The sequence below is a fragment of the Schistocerca americana genome, chromosome 8 (genome assembly GCF_021461395.2).
Source record: "Schistocerca americana isolate TAMUIC-IGC-003095 chromosome 8, iqSchAmer2.1, whole genome shotgun sequence".
NCBI lineage: Eukaryota > Metazoa > Arthropoda > Insecta > Orthoptera > Acrididae > Schistocerca > Schistocerca americana.
This window is the reverse complement of record NC_060126.1, coordinates 133,094,937-133,115,902: the sequence shown is the minus strand read 5'-3', so window position 1 is coordinate 133,115,902 and position 20,966 is coordinate 133,094,937. Positions and strand designations below refer to the sequence as shown.

Sequence of the window (20,966 nt, the reverse complement as noted above, 5' to 3'; positions counted from 1 at the left end):
GTTATCTTGATCTAATCGATATCAGAATCTCACATTAAATAAACTTTTTAGATTCAAAGTTTCGGCCAACGCTGTCTGAATCAATAATCTTGTCAAATATATTATTAATCCGTTCACATAACTCTTCCTAAATAAATCTTCAAGACACGTGTTTCACCTTTAGTAACATACACTATTTTATTAGCTTCCTACACATACAGATGTGAACTTGAGCGTTGACAGACAGTGACTAACATTTCAATAAGATTAAGACCTATATGATGTCATTGTTGTACAAAAAGAGTATAAAACTTCATTTTTAATTTTTAGAAGCACGACGCAACAACTCGGTTCCAGGATCTTCTGTTGCTCCTTGGCTGTCGACCCGCGACGTATAGCGGCCAGCAATTTCCTCTCTGGTCGCGGCAACGAAGATGCTGTCCCCGTTCGCTGCGCCGACCTCTCCGTACATGAAACACATAAAAAAATACAAACTTTTAGATAATTCACATTTATTACAAATAATAAGAAAACACATAAACAAAACTAAATTAAACTTATAGTCACCTGCAAACTGGGCTGACTTTGGTGGATGGGTGACGCTTAATTTCGTCCCACTACACAGGGTGACAAAGGAGGTGCTCCTTTGTAACTGGTTCTTGGGTGTGGTGGAAGGGTTGGGGATTTGTGGGGAAATGACACACAGATCTGTTTGTGGATTAGGTCTGGGGGATAGTGCCCATCTGTGATGACCTTGGTGAGACTCTCGGCATACTGGGCAAGGGACTTCTTGTCGCTGCAGATATGTCATCCCCAGGTGGCCAGGATGTATGGGAAACTTTTTGTTATATGGAAGGCATGATTGCTATCAAAATGCAGGTACTGTTGGTGGTTGGTGGGTTTAATGTGGACAGAGGTATGGATGGAGCCGTCGGAGAGGAGGAGGACCAGGTGAAGTGGATGGGAGAGAAGGTGTTGAGATAGTGAAGGAATGAGGATAGTGTGCCTTGGTACTTAGTCCAGATCATGAAGATATCCAACAGCATGGAGGCGCTCATGGCGGTGCCACAGGTTTGTTTGTATACCTTTCCTTCAAAGGAATAGTTGTGACTTATGATAAAGTTAGTAAGGTGTTCTAGTTCGTCCATCCCTGTGCCACTCGCAATCGCAAACTCATCCCGCAGGGATCGTATACCTGTGTGAAGACCCGCACGCAAGATCTGCCGAATCCACACACCCAGCACTTCCTGTTCCAGTCCTGTCACAGGTTTGTAGTGCCTCATCAGAAGCCGGACCACCTGTGAAAGCAGCTCTGCTGCAATCATTGCAGAGCTTTTTATGCTGATATGACTACCAACCAGCTGTCCACCAGGATGAATGGCCACCAACAAACTGTGGCCAAGAGCAAAGTAAATCACCCTGTGGCACAACATAAGGTGAACTTAACAGGCTTCATTTCAATGGCTGCTTCACAGCCTGCACCATCAGGATCCTCCACTCCTCCACCAGCTTTTTTGAAATGCCCAAATGAGGGTTATTGTTACAACACATCCTCTGCTTCTGAAATCATCCTGCCCTGCTAGTCACATCACCTCACTGTCTTTGTATGCCATCATCTACCACACACCAGCTTGTCTCTCCGTTTCCCTGCTCCTATCTGCCCCCCCCCCCCCCCCACCCCCACCCCCAGCTACTCCCTTCCTCACACCTCCATGGCCCGCAGCCTCCCAGTGCTGCGCCTGATGGCAGTCTTGTCATGCTTGCTTCTAGTCCCTGCAAGCTCTGCCAGACAGCGCTCTTGACCCCCCCCCCCCCCCCCCCCCCATATCCTGCTATCCCTTTGAATAGAGATGTTGAAATGAAAATGGATTAATAATTGCTTGAATAATTGGAAAATGCATCAGAAAGAATAATTGAAAAAATTTTTGAAGATAATTTGCGAATCTTTGCACAATCTTGGGTGAACTTCAACTGATACAAATATCAACAGACCTTTAATATCATTACATTCAAGGTCAATAAAGATAATTTGCATTACATACTGCTGCCTCCAGTAGTGTGGGGTACCAAAATAATCACCACAACCATTGAAATTGTCAATCTTGTCTCATGAAGCACAATATTTTTAATATAAGTAAACCAAGTTCAGTGGGTCCTATCAGGTCTTAGTCATTACGTTTACATTAATTCCATTGTTTACTCTTGAGTGTGACAATATCAATGCAGGAACACTCCTCCATATATCGTGTGAATTGTTCTTGTCTTCACAGAACCTCTTGATGCAGGATCTTGGTGGTGAGTGAAATGATGAACAGATAGGATTCAAACTTATAACCGTGCGAATAAATTTTCATTTTTTAATAACTTTTTATGATACTTTTAATGAACGGTTAAAATACACATTTTTAAGAATGCTGGTACAATGGATCCAAGCATACGTCCGTTTGCTACAATTTCCCGAAACAAAATGGTGGAGACACATGAATCAATAAACTGAAGAGTGTACTTCTTACTTTGGTTCATACAGATATTTAATGCTGTATCAAAACATTATCCTTGCGACAAAAGAACTCAGGGATGCAGGATCTCGGCGGTGAGTGAAATGATGAACAGATAGGATTTGAACTTATAACCGTGCGAATAAATATTCATTTTCTAATAACTTTTTATGATACTTTTAATGAACGGTTAAAATACACATTTTTAAGAATGCTGGTACAACAGATCCAAGCATACGTCCGTACGTCACCATTTCCTGAAACAAAATGGTGGAGACACATGAATCAATAAACTGAAGAGTGTACTTACTTTGGTTCATACAGATATTTAACGCTGTATCAAAACATTATCCTTGCCACAAAATAACTCATTAATTTACTCTTTAGTAGCATCTTTGGTTTATAGCTCATTCAGTTTACATTAGCTTAAATATAAGGGGCATTCAAATGAAACCTGGTCACTAGTGTAAAGTAATGGTAACGATTTTATTAACTCAAAAATGTAGTTACACACAGTACACATACTCAGAAGTAGTCACCAAAATTCTTGGCACATTTATCCCATTGCCACACTAGCTGGTTGATCCCGTCCTTGAAGAAGCAAGTAGGCTGCTGTCGGATCCAGGCCTGGACCCAGTCACACACTTCATCATCCGTTGCGAATTGATGTCTTCGAATAGCTTGTTTTAGAGGTCCAAACACGTAAAACTCACATGGTGAATTCAATTCCGCAACCATTTCCGGTGTGATGGCACGATGAGCCTGTCCAGGACAAGCATTGTCTTCCAGTGACTTGCGCCCCTCAAGGAATCGTTTGTGCCGTTCCACAACACTTGTACACTCCGACTGTATTCACCGTACACAGCCTTCATCCATTGATACATTTCATGGCCTCCAACTCCCTCCTCCACCAAAAATCGAATTACTCCTCGTTCCTGCTTACTCGCCTGCATGTTTGGTAGTGGACGATAACTTGTGTGACCACTTTCTCTTTGGCGTGAAACCACACTGGCGCTATGCGTCTCAAATGGTGCACTCGCGTCAGTCTCTCTACCAATAGATAGCACCACTATACCAGCAGTTACATGGGAATGAACCTCATATAAGAAAAGAAAGAAAAATAAAATGGTTCAATATACCTTCCCCTTCCCTGCCGCCTCTAGCAGATTGCTGTTTCCATTCAACTTCACAGTTGCATTCCAGTCCTAGATGTCGGAGATGGGAGTTGTGTGTGAGGAGTACTTGCTTGTGTGAATGTATGTGTGTGTGTGTGTGTGTGTGTGTGTGTGTGTGTGTGTGTTTCTTTTCTGAAGAAGGCTTTGGCCAAAAGCTAAATGTGTGACAGTCTTTTCATTATGCCTGTCTGCAACTCAGTGTGCCATCTTCTTCAACATATTCTTGATATTCCAACCTGGAGCTTCCTTTTGCTTTATTAATATAAATGTTGATGTGTGATTTTTATGATCTGCAAAGTGTACAAGCACATGACCAGGCATGCTGCAATCAACCCCAGAGATGAGAGATGGCAACTTCTCAGCATGGGAATGTGTTCTTTAGCGAACTGCGCCACTTAGAGGCGCAAGAAGCAGCTTACAGCTTCCTAATTCTCAATCCATATTGCTACGCCACAACTTTCTTACCAGTTTCAAACTGTTTACATGTATTGAGATGCTTTAGCATTGTGTTATTAAAAGTAAATCGTGACATTTACATTTATTGTCATAGGTATGGAGTTGTAGCATATATGAATTTTTTATTTTTTGTTGCAGCTTCGAGCTCAAGTACGTGAAATGGAAGCAAAGATGAAAGATCGTGATACTGAACTGACACTTTTACGAGAAAGATGCTCAACACTTACAGATCTGTGTAACAACAAACAGCTGGAAGAGAGAGATGTATTGCAGAAACGTGTTGAAGAGTTGACAAAACTAAATGAGGAGCAAACTGAAAGGATAAAGGTAGTGATACTATATACATCATTATATAGTTGCTCAATGCACATCCTCATTCGTTTCTTAAATATGGTCGTGGTTGTTTGTCTGTTCATATGTATGATCTCTCTGATTCAGAGAATATTAATAAACAGTATATGATCCTCAACAAGATTCCAGGGAGCTATTCTCCTGAGACTAATTATTCAAATATTCACTGACCATTAAATACAAATTTTGAATTGGATGTTTTGTATGTTATGAAATTCATTTGAGTGAGTGGATCTTAACATCTGTTGTGGGTCTTTTAGGAGAGAGAAGCCTCACCAGAGGTTTGATGCATTACATGCTGATTTCAGAGAGGAAGAATACAGCTACATTAATTACATAAGGTGGCATTCCTTGTTGCAGACCCGAGAAAGAAAAAGTCTGCGTAATATTAGTTAACTGTGTAAGTGTTCATGGCAAGGTTCCAGAAATAGTCTTACTTACAAATAATAGATGTGTCAGTTTTGTACTAGGAACAGGAAGTTGGCTGAAAACAGAAATGAATACCAGAAATATCTTAAATTCCAATTGGAATTTGTTTCAGAAGATTGGCTGTATGCCATTGGTGGAGGTAAGTTTATAGTTGTGAATGCTACAACCATATCTAATGAAATTAGTCCGGATACTGGTGGCAAAATAATTTGGGTCATAATAAGTTTTAAAAGTGGATCAAATGTGATAATTATGTGATTTTATAGATCACCTGCCTAAGAAGCCATAGTGATGAAACATTTTAGTGAAAACATAAGTTTTCTGATCATGTTGTAGTATTGGGGAAGATTGCAACTTAACAGTTATATACAGAGAGACTCAAGTGATAAGGGCAGGTGGTAGTGATAAGAATTTGCATGATGTTGTTCTAAATGCCTTATCTTTAATTTGCCAATACTCAAGTGATAAAGGTGGGTGGTTAAGATAAGAATGTGTGTAATACTGTACTAAATGATTTATTCAAAAATTGCCAACACACCAATGATATGGGCAGACAATTGGGATAAGAATTTGTGAGATATTTTTCTAAAGGCCTTATGTGAAAATTACCTTGAGCAGTTAATCAGAGAACCAACAAGTGAGGGCAGTGCCTCACATCTTCTGGTTTCAGACAGATCTGAACTTCTAGATTCCGTTGACATAATATGGAGAATCAGTCATTATACAATTGTTGTATTATCACTGAGTGCAGGGGACAGTAGAAATGTAGAAATATATTTCTATTTGTGACAAGAAACAGATTTCAGATTGCCTAAGCTGTTTTGTGTAGGTATGACGTGCAGCTTAACAAGTTTTGAAGAAAAGTGAACTGGGTCATTACAGTATGACTATACTGTTTTCAACAACTAGTTTCAATAGTGATTCTTGTAAGTTTTCCCAGTGTAATGAATATTCCATGAGGAATGCAGTCAGGTGACACCAACATCTTGCCATTATATTTCAGCTGACAGCCATCTTCAGGTGAGTATTTTACACTGGAGATTGCTGGTGCATGTCGCTAAATTTCTACTAAAAATTCCATCCACAAGAATATCCCATTTACGATGGAAGAGGAAAAAGGCTGTCCACTTGTGCTAGGTGTCTTAGTCAGACAGTGGATGTGTTATTGAGGAATTCTGTTTACTGTAAGCCCATTCATATACACCTGTATTTACATATAGTCTTGTATTTGTGAGTGTCTTGCTGCTAACACCCTTCATGAACTTTGGGTGTCCTCCAACTGTTTGTATACCAGGCACAAGATGTGCCTGATGAGGGCAGCCTTGCAAAGGACCGGGAACCCTGCAATCTGTGTTCAAATATAATGGGTATTCTCCACAACAGGTTAGCAAAGCTTTAAGAAGGAAGGAAAGCTTTAAGCAGGAAGAAATATGACTGCTCACAAAATCAAGAGGAGGAGGAGTTGTTCAAGTCCAGGGTGTTCCTCCCATACGTCAGCAATATTTCATTGAAATTAGGCAGAATCCTGAAGAAACATGATGTTACAGTGATCTAGCCATGTATCCATGTATACAGACCTTCCTTCTGGTCTATCAGCTCAGTGAAGGATGGACAGGGAACCACAGAATACCATACCAGTGTGGCAATACTAACCCTGGTCAGACCACATCTACACAACTTCAAAGGTGTGGAACATTATTATCACACCACCTTTTACAGCTAGTAAATCAGCCATAGCCCAGCATTGTATCTCTGAAGAACATTCTGTGGATTGTTTTGTCGTGAAAATATTGGCCACAACAAGATACTCCTAGGTTTCAGTATTTTAGGAAACTGTGGAAATACGTTTGGTTGAAGATCTTACTAATTGTGATGGCATCTTACTAATTCCGATGGTGGCTTTTGACTGGATAAGGTTTGAGACTCAGTGGCTTCTTTAATATCTTCAGTAAGAAAAAAATTTATTGCTAATGACACAGCTACAGCAATTAATTTTATTATGTTTACACGTGAATTTTAACTCTGTGAGCCCTAAATTCGACGCAGGGTGTGCTCTTAATATCACCATTATGCATGCACCTGAGCACCACAGAGGGAATGATATTTAAAAAGGATACTCAGAGGGTGCCATTGCACCGATTTTTTGTATAAATTTAGTTGTGTGCACCAGCAACCTCCAGTGTAAAACACTGAAGGTGGCCGAGTGGTTGTCAGCCAGAATATTGTGCAAGAAGTGGACATTATCTGACTGCAATGCCGAATAGTTTCAATGCATTATTATCTGGTTGAATGAAATTGAGACATGCTGTCTATTTATAGCCAACCATGGTACATGGTGCAAATGGCTTGCTATAGTTAGCTGATATGACTTAGTTATATTTGACCAGATGATGATCGAGCTATCAAATCTAGTCATTGAATACAGTTTGAGACTGTTGAATGTAAAGACAAATAAGAGTATTGGATAATATGCTTGAGATTGGTATGTATGGAATGTAAAGACAAATTTGAAGAGTATTGGATAATATGCTTGATATAGGTATGTATTGAGCAAAGATTTAATCATAAACAAAGCCTTGTGCACAATTTAAAATTGAATAAAGTTAAAATGTATGTGAGAAGAGCCATGCATTGAAATAATTTGAAAGAAAATTTCTGTTTATTGATTGTTAAAAATTATAAGAAATTTTGCTCTTAAATTAAGTCAGTAAATTGATTAAGACATATATCCAGTCATCAGCAACCATAAATGCACCAAAATGGAAGTTAAAAGGGAATAGGCAAAATGCTAAACTCTGTATTTTTTTATACTTTTTACAGCACAATCATATGACAATTTCACAATGTGATGACTGGTTTTGACCAGCCATTGTTTGTCTTCAGACTAAAGGTACATGCTGCAAGTGGTTTCCTTTACATTATTTATAGTCCTGACAATGTATCATGAAATATCAAACAACACGAGTCAGTTGCTTAACTTTATAAGCTCCAAGAGAGTAAGTCATTTTTTCCAAAATACTATTTTGTGTTTTCTGGTGTTTAAAAGGTTCTCTTTCAGTTACCTAATTAATTATCAATCTTATAATTCACTTTCAAATAATTTTCAACAGTTGTGAATCACAATCAACATTTGTTGTATGATGTGATCAAATGGTTAAACCCGACTAAAGCCTTTACAGGACTTCTGAATACATTTTCTTTCTGACAGTGTTGAATGTTGTCTTCATTGACAAATCTTATAGTGTGATACTCGAAAGTTCTCCTTGACACTCTGCACAGCATTGAAAGCATCTGCTATGATATAGGAATGTCTGTTGATGAATACCATATGCTGCATGCCTCACAAGGAGTACCTCAAACAAATAATAAAGTGCCAAATAAACATTTGACCTAGTACAGGACATCATATAAATGACAGCATTCTGCTGTATTTAACTATCATAGAAATTATAGTAAAATCATAGTAGGTATGCTGGCTTATTTATAGATGATGAGCGCACAGGAAATTTCTCCCCTCTAACGCTTCTGGGAACATTCCCGAATTTAATTCAGCCAAATTCTATACCATCACAAATTGCTTTACTGAGAAAGATTGTACTGCAATTCTTTCCTTCAGTTGCCCCACAGAAAACCTAAATGCCATGTTTTGAGGTAACTTATCGTGGAGCAAAATGAGGAGAATTGCTTGGTTACCTGTCCTGCTCAAAGTATACAGAAAGACTTTATGCAAAGTATACAGAAAGACTTGGTCCTTTTTTCGGAACAATCTGTCATAGATATGAGATGCTCCAAGTGATTGAAAAAATGAAAAATCATGCCCATTTTCAAGAAGAGTCACACAGCTATATGTCTATATCATTGATGTCAGTGTGTTGTAGAATTTTGGAACAAATTTCACTTTTGCTTGTTACACTCTTTATGGAGTGCAAAAGTCTCCACCAGAAATCAATATGATTTAGCCGACAATCATTTTTGAAACCCAGCCTGTTCTGTTTATCCAGCAGACCCAGGAGGCAACAAATACTGACACCTAGGCTGATGCCAAGGTATTTGCCTTCTGAGAGGCACTTGACATAGTTCTATATTGCCACTTAACGAACAAAATGTGGATATATGAAATATTAGGCCAAGTTTATGATTTGAGTGAAGAATTTTCGGCAAACAGGACACAGAATATCATTTTTAATTAGTACAACACAATAAAATTATATGTGTGTCTAAACATTCAGCCACTGAAACTTATAAATAGCTGCAGCAAGTGTGCAGTGAAGATTCACTACCTTGTGCAACAGTGTTGAGGAGGTTCAAGGACTTCATAGAAGGCCGACTTGTCTGTGTTAAGGAAGGTGAGCCTAGTGTTCCAGCGTCTCCTGTGACTGAAGCCAACATCAATACAGCTGCTGTGATTGTACGTGAGGCTCAGCAAACAACATTGCCTAGCCTCAGCGAAGTGTTGAGATTGTCATGTGGTAGTGTCTTTACTATTATGCATGATTGTCTCCATACGACCTGTCTTTGTGCCCATTGGGTGCCACATCTGTCGATTCCTGAATTAAAGGCAGTGTGAATGGAGACTTGGCATGAGGTGCTGTGTCTCTCTGTTGATGGAGGAGATGCGTTTCTAGAATCAATTATCATTAATGATGATTCATGGCTGCATCATTATGATCCTAGAGGAAAACGAGCCAGCACAGTGTGGAAATCACCAGGTTCTCCAACAACAAAAAAGGCAAATGTTGTTGCATCTGTAGGGGAAAATGATGGTAATCACGTTTTTTGGCTGTCATGGAATGATTTAGGAGTATGCAGTTCCCCCTCACACTATTGTAACAGCAGCATATTACCTATCAGTATTGGCTAAACTGAGGAAGTTCATTGCAAGGAAATGACCAGAACTTTCACAGAGTGAGTGTCAACTTCCTCATGACAGTGTGCAGCCTCGCGTTGCAAATCAAGCCATGCAGTTTCTGGCGTAGTTCAACATTACCTGTGTACCATATATAGCCCTGAGCTTGCACCCTGTGATTTTTTTTTTTATTCCCATCACTAAAGGCAAAGCTTCAGGACATTCGATTTGAGAACTGTGATGCAGTACTCAAGAAATGTGAGGCAATTCTTAAGGACATGACAAAGAATGACCTGCACCATATGTTTGAGGATTGGCAGAGATGCTAAAATAGTACATTCAAGTAGGAGGGGAGTGCCTTGAAAAAGATTATGTAAACAATGAAGCTGAGTAATAAACATCTGTGAAAAAGAAATCAGTCTCAGTCTTTGTTGATCAGCCCTCGCACTATAAATGGCTTAAGGTAACATTTGAAGCTCCACAAAACTATTCTACATCTACAATGATACTCCACAATCCAACTTACCATGTGTGGCGGAGGGTACCCTGTACCACTACTAGTCATTTCCTTTCTTGTTCCACTTGCAAATACAACAAGAGAAAAAGGGCTCTGTATTTCTCCGTATGAGCCCTAATTTCTTGTACAAAGGACGTTCTAAAAGTTTTGCACAGTCGTCTAATTTTTTTGTTTTTTTTGCAGGAGGAGAATGAAATTTTTGTGAACATGCTTGGGAACATTTAGCTGTACATTGAGCCTACTCAATGTAGCTTCCATCAGCTGTGATGCACCTGGTCCAACATTCTTTCCATGATGTAAATGCACTTTGGTAAAATTCTGGGGATGGACTTTTACACTATCGCTTGACACAGGAAATAAGGTCTTTCTCACTATCAAATGTTTTACGGCCAGGAGGGCCTTCAGATGACCAAAGAGGTAAAAATCAACCGTAGCCAAGTCTAGACTGTAAGGAGAAAGAGGAACAACTTCCCAACCCTTTTTTTTTTTTTTTTTCTCCAGTGTTTAAAGGCTGTATGAGTTTTGGCATGGTGTAGTCTGATGAGCTGATCCTGAAGCTGTTGTCTGTGGGTCTTGATGGCATCTCGCAGCTTGTCCAATGATGAACAGTAACGGTCCTGGTTAATTGTGGAGCCAGGTTCCAAAAAGTCAATGAAAATGACACCACACTGATCCCAGAAGAAGGAGGCTGCCACCTTTTGGCCTGCTGTTCGTGAAAGTCTTGGTTTCCTCTTCTGAGGGAACCTGTATGACGCCACTCCGTGGATTGGGTTTTGCTCCCAGGTTCGGACAAAAACAACCATGTTTCATCCTGGGTATTGATGCCATCAAAACACTGTTTCCACACTTCAGTAAAGGTCTTCATGAGACCCTCGCATGCATTCTTCCTCATTGTTTTCAATTCTCTTGTCAATAATCTAGGCACCCAACGTGCACAGATTTTTCTGTACCCTAGTGACTGTACCAGTGATACCACACTACCCGATGACAAACGAGCCATTTCAGCAAGCTATCATGTCATCACACACCTGTCGTTTTGGATGATTTGATCAATGGTCTCCTTATTCACATCACTCAATGCCGTCGATGGTCTATTGCATTGTGGATTGTCCAGTAGAGAGAAATCACTACCTTTAAACCTTTGCAACCACCGCTGGACACTGCTGCGATCCACCGTGTTCTCCCCATAAATAGCTAGCAACTTCTTCTGAATCAATGTGGCAGAATCTTCACCGGTCTTGAGGAGGAACTCCATCACCGACCGTTGTCACAAGCTGAAATCTACTTCACGGTTCATTATGGTTCACCTGTAAATAAAAGAAAATACTTTTATATGCCAACTTATAGCTAATGTTCCAAGTATGTTCACAAAAAATTTCATTTTCCTCCTGCAAAAAATAAAAAAAATTAGAGACAACTATGCAAAACTTCTTGAATACCCTTTGTATTTCATATTCGTGGTCCTTACGCACAATGTATGTTGGAGGCAACATAATCATTTTGCTGTCAGCTTCAGATCCCTGTTCTCTAAATGTTCTCAATAATGTTCCTTGAAAAGAAGGTCACCTTCCCTCCAAGGATTCTCATTTGAGTTCCCGAAGCATGTCCATAACATGTCCATAACACTCGCATGTTGTTTGAACCTACCAGTAACGGATCTAGAAGCCTGCTTCTGAATTTCTTTGATGTCTTCCTGTAACCTGACCTGGTACAGGTCCCAGACTCTTGAGCAGTACTCAAGACTAAGTTCCACCAGTGTCCTATGTGCAGTGTCCTTTACAGATGAACCGCACTTTCCTAGAATTCTCCCAATAAAAAAAAAGTCGACCATTCGCCTTTCGTACTACAGTTTTCACATGTTTGTTCCATTTCATGTCGCTTTTCAATGTTATGTTCAAATATTTAAAAGACATGACTGTGTCAAGCAGGATACTACTACTGCTGTATCTGAACATTACGGGTTTGTTGTTCTTACTCATCTGCATTACCTTACTTGCTTCTGAATTTAGAGTTAGCTGCCATTCACCACACCAACTAGAAATATTGTCTAAGTTATCTTGTACCTTCCTACAGTCACTCAATGATGACGCCTTACTCTACACCACAGCATCATCAGCAAACCACTTCAGATTGCTGCCCATCCTGTCTGCCAACTCATTTATGTATGTAGAAAATTAGAAAATAACAGCAGCCCTATCACACTTTTGTGGGCCACTCCTGAGGATATCCTTGCCTCTGATGGACATTCGCCGTCAATGACTGAGTTCTATAACTGAAGAAGTTTTCGAGCCACCCACATATCTGTGAATCTGTTCCATATGCTTGTACCTTCTTTAACAGCCTGCAGTGGGGCACCGTGCCAAACACTTTCCAGAAATGTGTATGAAATGTGCCTGTTGCCCTTCATCCATAGATGCAGTATATCATGTTAGAAAAGGACAAGCTGAGATTTGCATGAGTGATGCTCTCTAAAACCATGCTGATTTATCGGCATAAGCTTCTCATTTCAAGAAAATTTATTGTATTCAAACGAGAATATGTTCTAGGATTCTACAGCGAACCAATGTTAGGGGTATTGGTCTGTAATTGTGCGGGTGAGTTCTTATGCCCTTCTTATACTCAAGAGTCACCTGTGCATTTTTCCAGTCACTGGGGCTCTGCACTGGGTGAGAGATTTGCAATAAATGCAAACTAAGTAAGGGACCAATGCTATTCTCCTGCATGAAAGATTTCTTGAACGTGAAATTTAAAACTTCAGCTTTCGTTTTACTATCTTCAACTGTCAATTGACTTGTGGAAGCCTTAGACCCACTTAGTGATTTTAAATACAACCAGAATTTTCTCAGGTTCTCTGCCAGATCTTTTGCTAAGGTATGGTGGTGGTAGTAGTTGTATGCTTCACACGTAGATCTTTTCACAGACGCACATATCTCAACTAAACTTTGATTTTCATAATTTGTGCGTTCTCTTTTGAACCGAGTGTGCAACAGCTTCTGCTTCTTCAGCAGTTTCTGAATCTCTCTATTGAACCATGGCAAGTCTTTTCTGTCCTTAATCCACTTACTAGGCCCATAATTTTCTTGACCACAATTTACAATCTCCTTAAACTTTACCCATAATTCCTCCACGTACCTCTTACTGAAGCTAAGTGATACCAATTCACTATTTAATTGAGATGCTAGCAACTGCGGATCTGCTCTTTTTAGTGGAAATACTCTCCTAGCGCTCTTGACTGATTTATTAACTTTCGTAACCATAGTTGCTGTATTCACATGATGATCGTTAATCACCGTCTCTATTTGTTGTGGACAGAGTCCGACCTATTTGTAGCTACAAGGTCTGAGATGTTCTTATTGTTGTGGGCTACCAAACTAATTGCTCAAGACAGTTTTCAGAAAACGTGTTCAGAAGTACTTGAAGTACTTCACATGACTGTCTATTTTTACCCCTTGTAGTGAATCCACAGACATCTCAGTCTGTACCAATAAGTTAAAGTCGCCTCCAACTAGCAGTACATGATCTGGGTATTTACACTCTACTGATCACAGACGTTCTTCGAATGTCTCTAGAGCTGTTAAATTGAGTGGCCATAAAACCCAGCCAACAAATACTTGGTTTCACCTAGACCTGTTATACAAGATCAGGTAATTTCACTGTCACACTCAACATTGCTAACTGCAATGAACACTCTCCCGCTTATGGCTTGTGATCTGTCTTTTCGATATACGCTCCATGACTTGGCAAATATCCCAGAGCTCTCCACTAGAGTTTCAGCCAGCTCTTGGTCCTGAGAATAATTTGATGAGAGAACTTTCCTGGAGGGCAGTAAATTCAGGAAGTTTGTTGCAAATGCTTTGACAGTTTACTGGAAAAATTTTGACAGCGAAGTGTCTTTATTCTGAATGCAGTCTTACTTCGGTTGCTGCATGTTGACTGGCAAGTATTTATCAGGGTACCCCAAACTACTGCCGATCCTAAAAAACCCTCATGTGCACTCCACAAGTACTCTGCTACGTGAGTAGCTGCTTCCTTTGTATGGTGCACCCCTGGCCTATCATGGGAGATCCTACAAATCCCCAACCAATAACACAGATCTAGAAATCTGCAGCCACGGCTGTAACAGTGTTGATGAATCCTGTGGTTGAGATCCACCACTTGGCTCCAAACCAAAGAACCCCAATCAACACTGGGAACAATGCTGCACATTGCGAGCTCTTCTTGCACACCACACCTGAGGCCAGCAGTTTTCACTACTTCCACCAGTCGCCTGTATCAACTGGGAGTGGCCTAAGAACTGATGCGACAAGCATCGTTGGTGGCAACATGAATTAAAACTTGTAAAAAGCTGCACCCAACACGCTCGATAGCCCCAGGCAAGGCTGCCTCCATATCTCAGGTGCCCTCCAGCACACGTACCGAGTGCACATCAGTTTTCTGTCCAGCATTGAACACTATCTGCCTAAGGGACACTGCGATGCACTCGACATTGGATCTGCTGACAAATAATAAACCACTGTTGAAGGAGCAGCCATCTGCTCTCTCACAGGGTGATTGGGTGAGGTCAGATGATCAGTCTCCACATTGGCACTCCAGCTTAAGTGATGCGAACACGGAACGACCAACCACTTCCTCTGCTGTGAGGATGGATCCAATGCATTTGGTACACTAGGAGGTGCCTCAATAAGAGGGACTGTGGGCGAAACAAGCAACACCCGAGGTGTCCCATGTAACATGCCAAGTTCTCCACCACCACTATAGTCTGAGACACCTTCCTAACAAGACTGAAAAAGTAAACTTAGACTAATTGAAAAATTAAACTATAAAATCAGACAAATCCTATATATGCAACTTGCTTCACTCCTGATGTGTCACATATGGATGCTGATGCCGCACTGAGCTATGTAGCAGGATGTTCAGAAGAAATGAAAACTGTGCTAGAGACTGCCCGAATTAACACATACAAAATGCAAGATTACATCTCTCAAACTAAAACACATGAAATTTTACAAATATACTACGAGGAAAAGACAGGAAAAGGTAAACCCTTAACTAACCACTCTGTAGATACGCACCAGCTGAGAGCTGGAGGACCAGATTACACTGTTGTGTATAGAGAAGTTGCAACATTAGAAAATAGTAATGAAATACAGGAAGTGTTACTCGTGATTGAAACTTGGTGAAGGGAGTGGCAGTTAGTCCTCAGTGCAGAAAATGTTATGTAACATGTCATTCATAAATGAATGGAAGGACCCATTGTTGTTTGTCTACACAGTTACCAGTCAGTCATTGGAAACAGTCACATCCATTAAATGTGTGATAGCACACATAGTGATTTAAAGGGGAATTAAAACATAAAACTTTTTTTGGAAAAGCCAGATGCCAGACTAATGATCATTGGAAGAATCATCAAGAAGTGTTGTTCAACTAGAGATAGATAGCGTAGAGCATTCTAGTTCATCTGTTACTTGAGAAATGCTTCTTACTTTGAGACACTTACCAAGTTGATAGAGGAAATAAAGACGCATCACAGTGTGATTTACTGTTAAAATTCCAAGAGCATATGAAGAGTACATGGGAAAAAACAAAAAGAGTCCAAAAAAATTCGAAAGTGAGATATTGGTACCACTGCATCCTTCTCAGTCAGCTGTTTCTCTGTGCTATGTAGTACCAAGGAAAACACAGTACTGTTCAAGTTACAGACGGTTAAAGAATACATATACATTGGAAAAAGTAATAGAGTCTATCTAAATCACAATGATGAACAACACAGTCTATTAAGGTATAGTTGGTGCATGCATGTTGTGTGTTCTGACTCAGGATCTATTGTCACTGAGTTGGATGTTATAGCTTCTTATTCATTTAATTCACATAGTATATGTATTCTGTTTCTTGGTTAATAGGTTTTCTTATGTAGTAGCTTGAATTTTTGTTGCAATAATGTTGGACGATTAATTTCAACTGCCTTTAAGTGAAGAAAGTGTCGAAATGTACATGCTAGTGACGAAAAATTGACAAAAAACGTAAAACATATGGCTGCGTCAGTAACGTTGGGAAAAAGCTCTGAGCCTTTGAAACTGGAGTTGACTGCCAATGTAGGCAGTATGAATGTTTCAAGAATATTTATAGCAATGAATGACATTATCTAATAACACAGTTCAACAATCTTTGGTATGATGGTGCTACTGATGCATAACAAGTTATTCATCAAGCGTTATCTCAAAGTGCCCTGTAACTTGGTGCAGACCGAAGCAAATAAAGATGATGCTAAGTTAAATGACAGCTCCTATACCTAAAAAGCTAGGGTGATAAGGGATGGTGAAGCACTAGAGGTATTAGTATTTCTTAAAGCATTTCAGTCACTCTTTGTGATTAAACCTTTCTGTTTACACATAATTAAAACGTCTTTTAGAAGAACTGGCAAGTCACTAGATGATGGACGAGGAAGCATATTAATTGAAAGTCGCCTCCAACTAGCAGTACATGATCTGGGTATTTACACTCTACTGATCACAGACGTTCTTCGAATGTCTCTAGAGCTGTTAAATTGAGTGGCCATAAAACCCAGCCAACAAATACTTGGTTTCACCTAGACCTGTTATACAAGATCAGGTAATTTCACTGTCACACTCAACATTGCTAACTGCAATGAACACTCTCCCGCTTATGGCTTGTGATCTGTCTTTTCGATATACGCTCCATGACTTGGCAAATATCCCAGAGCTCTCCACTAGAGTTTCAGCCAGCTCTTGGTCCTGAGAATAATTTGATGAGAGAACTTTCCTGGAGGGCAGTAAATTCAGGAAGTTTGTTGCAAATGCTTTGACAGTTTACTGGAAAAATTTTGACAGCGAAGTGTCTTTATTCTGAATGCAGTCTTACTTCGGTTGCTGCATGTTGACTGGCAAGTATTTATCAGGGTACCCCAAACTACTGCCGATCCTAAAAAACCCTCATGTGCACTCCACAAGTACTCTGCTACGTGAGTAGCTGCTTCCTTTGTATGGTGCACCCCTGGCCTATCATGGGAGATCCTACAAATCCCCAACCAATAACACAGATCTAGAAATCTGCAGCCACGGCTGTAACAGTGTTGATGAATCCTGTGGTTGAGATCCACCACTTGGCTCCAAACCAAAGAACCCCAATCAACACTGGGAACAATGCTGCACATTGCGAGCTCTTCTTGCACACCACACCTGAGGCCAGCAGTTTTCACTACTTCCACCAGTCGCCTGTATCAACTGGGAGTGGCCTAAGAACTGATGCGACAAGCATCGTTGGTGGCAACATGAATTAAAACTTGTAAAAAGCTGCACCCAACACGCTCGATAGCCCCAGGCAAGGCTGCCTCCATATCTCAGGTGCCCTCCAGCACACGTACCGAGTGCACATCAGTTTTCTGTCCAGCATTGAACACTATCTGCCTAAGGGACACTGCGATGCACTCGACATTGGATCTGCTGACAAATAATAAACCACTGTTGAAGGAGCAGCCATCTGCTCTCTCACAGGGTGATTGGGTGAGGTCAGATGATCAGTCTCCACATTGGCACTCCAGCTTAAGTGATGCGAACACGGAACGACCAACCACTTCCTCTGCTGTGAGGATGGATCCAATGCATTTGGTACACTAGGAGGTGCCTCAATAAGAGGGACTGTGGGCGAAACAAGCAACACCCGAGGTGTCCCATGTAACATGCCAAGTTCTCCACCACCACTATAGTCTGAGACACCTTCCTAACAAGACTGAAAAAGTAAACTTAGACTAATTGAAAAATTAAACTATAAAATCAGACAAATCCTATATATGCAACTTGCTTCACTCCTGATGTGTCACATATGGATGCTGATGCCGCACTGAGCTATGTAGCAGGATGTTCAGAAGAAATGAAAACTGTGCTAGAGACTGCCCGAATTAACACATACAAAATGCAAGATTACATCTCTCAAACTAAAACACATGAAATTTTACAAATATACTACGAGGAAAAGACAGGAAAAGGTAAACCCTTAACTAACCACTCTGTAGATACGCACCAGCTGAGAGCTGGAGGACCAGATTACACTGTTGTGTATAGAGAAGTTGCAACATTAGAAAATAGTAATGAAATACAGGAAGTGTTACTCGTGATTGAAACTTGGTGAAGGGAGTGGCAGTTAGTCCTCAGTGCAGAAAATGTTATGTAACATGTCATTCATAAATGAATGGAAGGACCCATTGTTGTTTGTCTACACAGTTACCAGTCAGTCATTGGAAACAGTCACATCCATTAAATGTGTGATAGCACACATAGTGATTTAAAGGGGAATTAAAACATAAAACTTTTTTTGGAAAAGCCAGATGCCAGACTAATGATCATTGGAAGAATCATCAAGAAGTGTTGTTCAACTAGAGATAGATAGCGTAGAGCATTCTAGTTCATCTGTTACTTGAGAAATGCTTCTTACTTTGAGACACTTACCAAGTTGATAGAGGAAATAAAGACGCATCACAGTGTGATTTACTGTTAAAATTCCAAGAGCATATGAAGAGTACATGGGAAAAAACAAAAAGAGTCCAAAAAAATTCGAAAGTGAGATATTGGTACCACTGCATCCTTCTCAGTCAGCTGTTTCTCTGTGCTATGTAGTACCAAGGAAAACACAGTACTGTTCAAGTTACAGACGGTTAAAGAATACATATACATTGGAAAAAGTAATAGAGTCTATCTAAATTACAATGATGAACAACACAGTCTATTAAGGTATAGTTGGTGCATGCATGTTGTGTGTTCTGACTCAGGATCTATTGTCACTGAGTTGGATGTTATAGCTTCTTATTCATTTAATTCACATAGTATATGTATTCTGTTTCTTGGTTAATAGGTTTTCTTATGTAGTAGCTTGAATTTTTGTTGCAATAATGTTGGACGATTAATTTCAACTGCCTTTAAGTGAAGAAAGTGTCGAAATGTACATGCTAGTGACGAAAAATTGACAAAAAACGTAAAACATATGGCTGCGTCAGTAACGTTGGGAAAAAGCTCTGAGCCTTTGAAACTGGAGTTGACTGCCAATGTAGGCAGTATGAATGTTTCAAGAATATTTATAGCAATGAATGACATTATCTAATAACACAGTTCAACAATCTTTGGTATGATGGTGCTACTGATGCATAACAAGTTATTCATCAAGCGTTATCTCAAAGTGCCCTGTAACTTGGTGCAGACCGAAGCAAATAAAGATGATGCTAAGTTAAATGACAGCTCCTATACCTAAAAAGCTAGGGTGATAAGGGATGGTGAAGCACTAGAGGTATTAGTATTTCTTAAAGCATTTCAGTCACTCTTTGTGATTAAACCTTTCTGTTTACACATAATTAAAACGTCTTTTAGAAGAACTGGCAAGTCACTAGATGATGGACGAGGAAGCATATTAATTGACCTCAAAAGCTCGCCAAACAGACTCGTGAATACAGTTTTGTGGTGTCTTAAAAGGAAGTGAAGCACATTACAGTTTTTTTTTAAGTATATCTTCCAGCAGACCTAAATATCAAGAAACTTCTTTGAGTTTTTTTGACCAAATATCGAGACATTCAGATTTCTTATAAATCATTTAGACACATTTTTGTCTCAAAATTGAATATCACTTTTAGCTACCCTAAAACTGAAATGTGCTTTTGGTGTGATGAGCAGATAGCTAAAATAACTGATCTCGACAGGAAAATCTGTAATGTAACAAGAGAGCAAGAAAGTGAAATGCTGCAAGTGGATCGTAGGATGCTGGAAAATGGAAATATATTGCGCCTCAAGAAAGAAGTGCCTAGAAAGAGGCTAAACATTCACCAACTTCTGAGGCCATTGCAATAGATTCAGTTAAATCCTTCCTACACCAAAAGTAACCTCAAGTAAGGTTTACTTCAGAAGACATTTTTAATGTCCATATTGTATCATGTGTCTCATCAATTATGTACACCTGTGACGAGACTCTGGCGAAGAAGGGGCAAGATGATGATGTGCCAATGCTTCGTCATTTTTTCTACAATTGTCTGAACAGTCAAATACTTGATGTCTTCACACACAAACTCTATCATTCAATTCCTGCACTAAATCACTGTTGAATTAATACAGTTCGAAAAAATGATTTTTGCATATGCAGTGTGTGGCCATTTTCTCATGGAGCCAAATAAAAGTTTTGCATTGATCCCCAAGTGTGCAAAGGCTGAAGCTCCTGAGAGCTGGAGAGAAGTGATCAGATGGGCCAGAGCCAAGCCAAGTCCATTTAATGTTGTCTTGTGTGGACAGAGCATGCTTAAAAGTTGGAGTAAATTTCTTTCTTCTAAGTCATACAAGAAAAAGCTTTCTTTTGCTCTTAGGCCAGTGAATTAGTTCAGATTTCTTCTAGCAAATTCAAGAACCATAAAACATAAAGACACAGCTCATTCTTCGTAGTGTTGATAAAGGATGATTGGAAGAAGCAGATGAAGCAACAGTGTCAGGAACCTGGGCAGTTCTGCCATGCACCTATTGTCCTGCCCAAAGACAAGTGCAAGGACTTGCAGATCCTGATGAAATTCTGTGTAGATTATGGTTCCAGTGAGTTCGTTACCCAGCTTCTTACTGTCCATCACCTCAGGTTGCCATTAACCAACAAGATATCTCCATTGATGAAAGTGATTTTTAAGGGATGTCATTTTATTACACACATTTCCTGAACCTGGATCACTATCTGAACTT

General features: G+C 39.9%; 1 protein-coding gene across 2 annotated transcripts in view; it reads left to right on the top strand.

Annotated features, from left to right (window-relative positions):
• Positions 1-20,966, top strand: part of LOC124545013 (lebercilin) — a 193,204-nt gene that overhangs the window by 98,267 nt on the left and 73,971 nt on the right. For both annotated transcript variants that reach the window (XM_047123789.1, XM_047123788.1), the window contains exon 6: positions 4,247-4,435. In XM_047123789.1, coding sequence (XP_046979745.1) covers positions 4,247-4,435 — 189 coding nt within the window. The remainder of the gene's footprint in view (positions 1-4,246; positions 4,436-20,966) is intronic.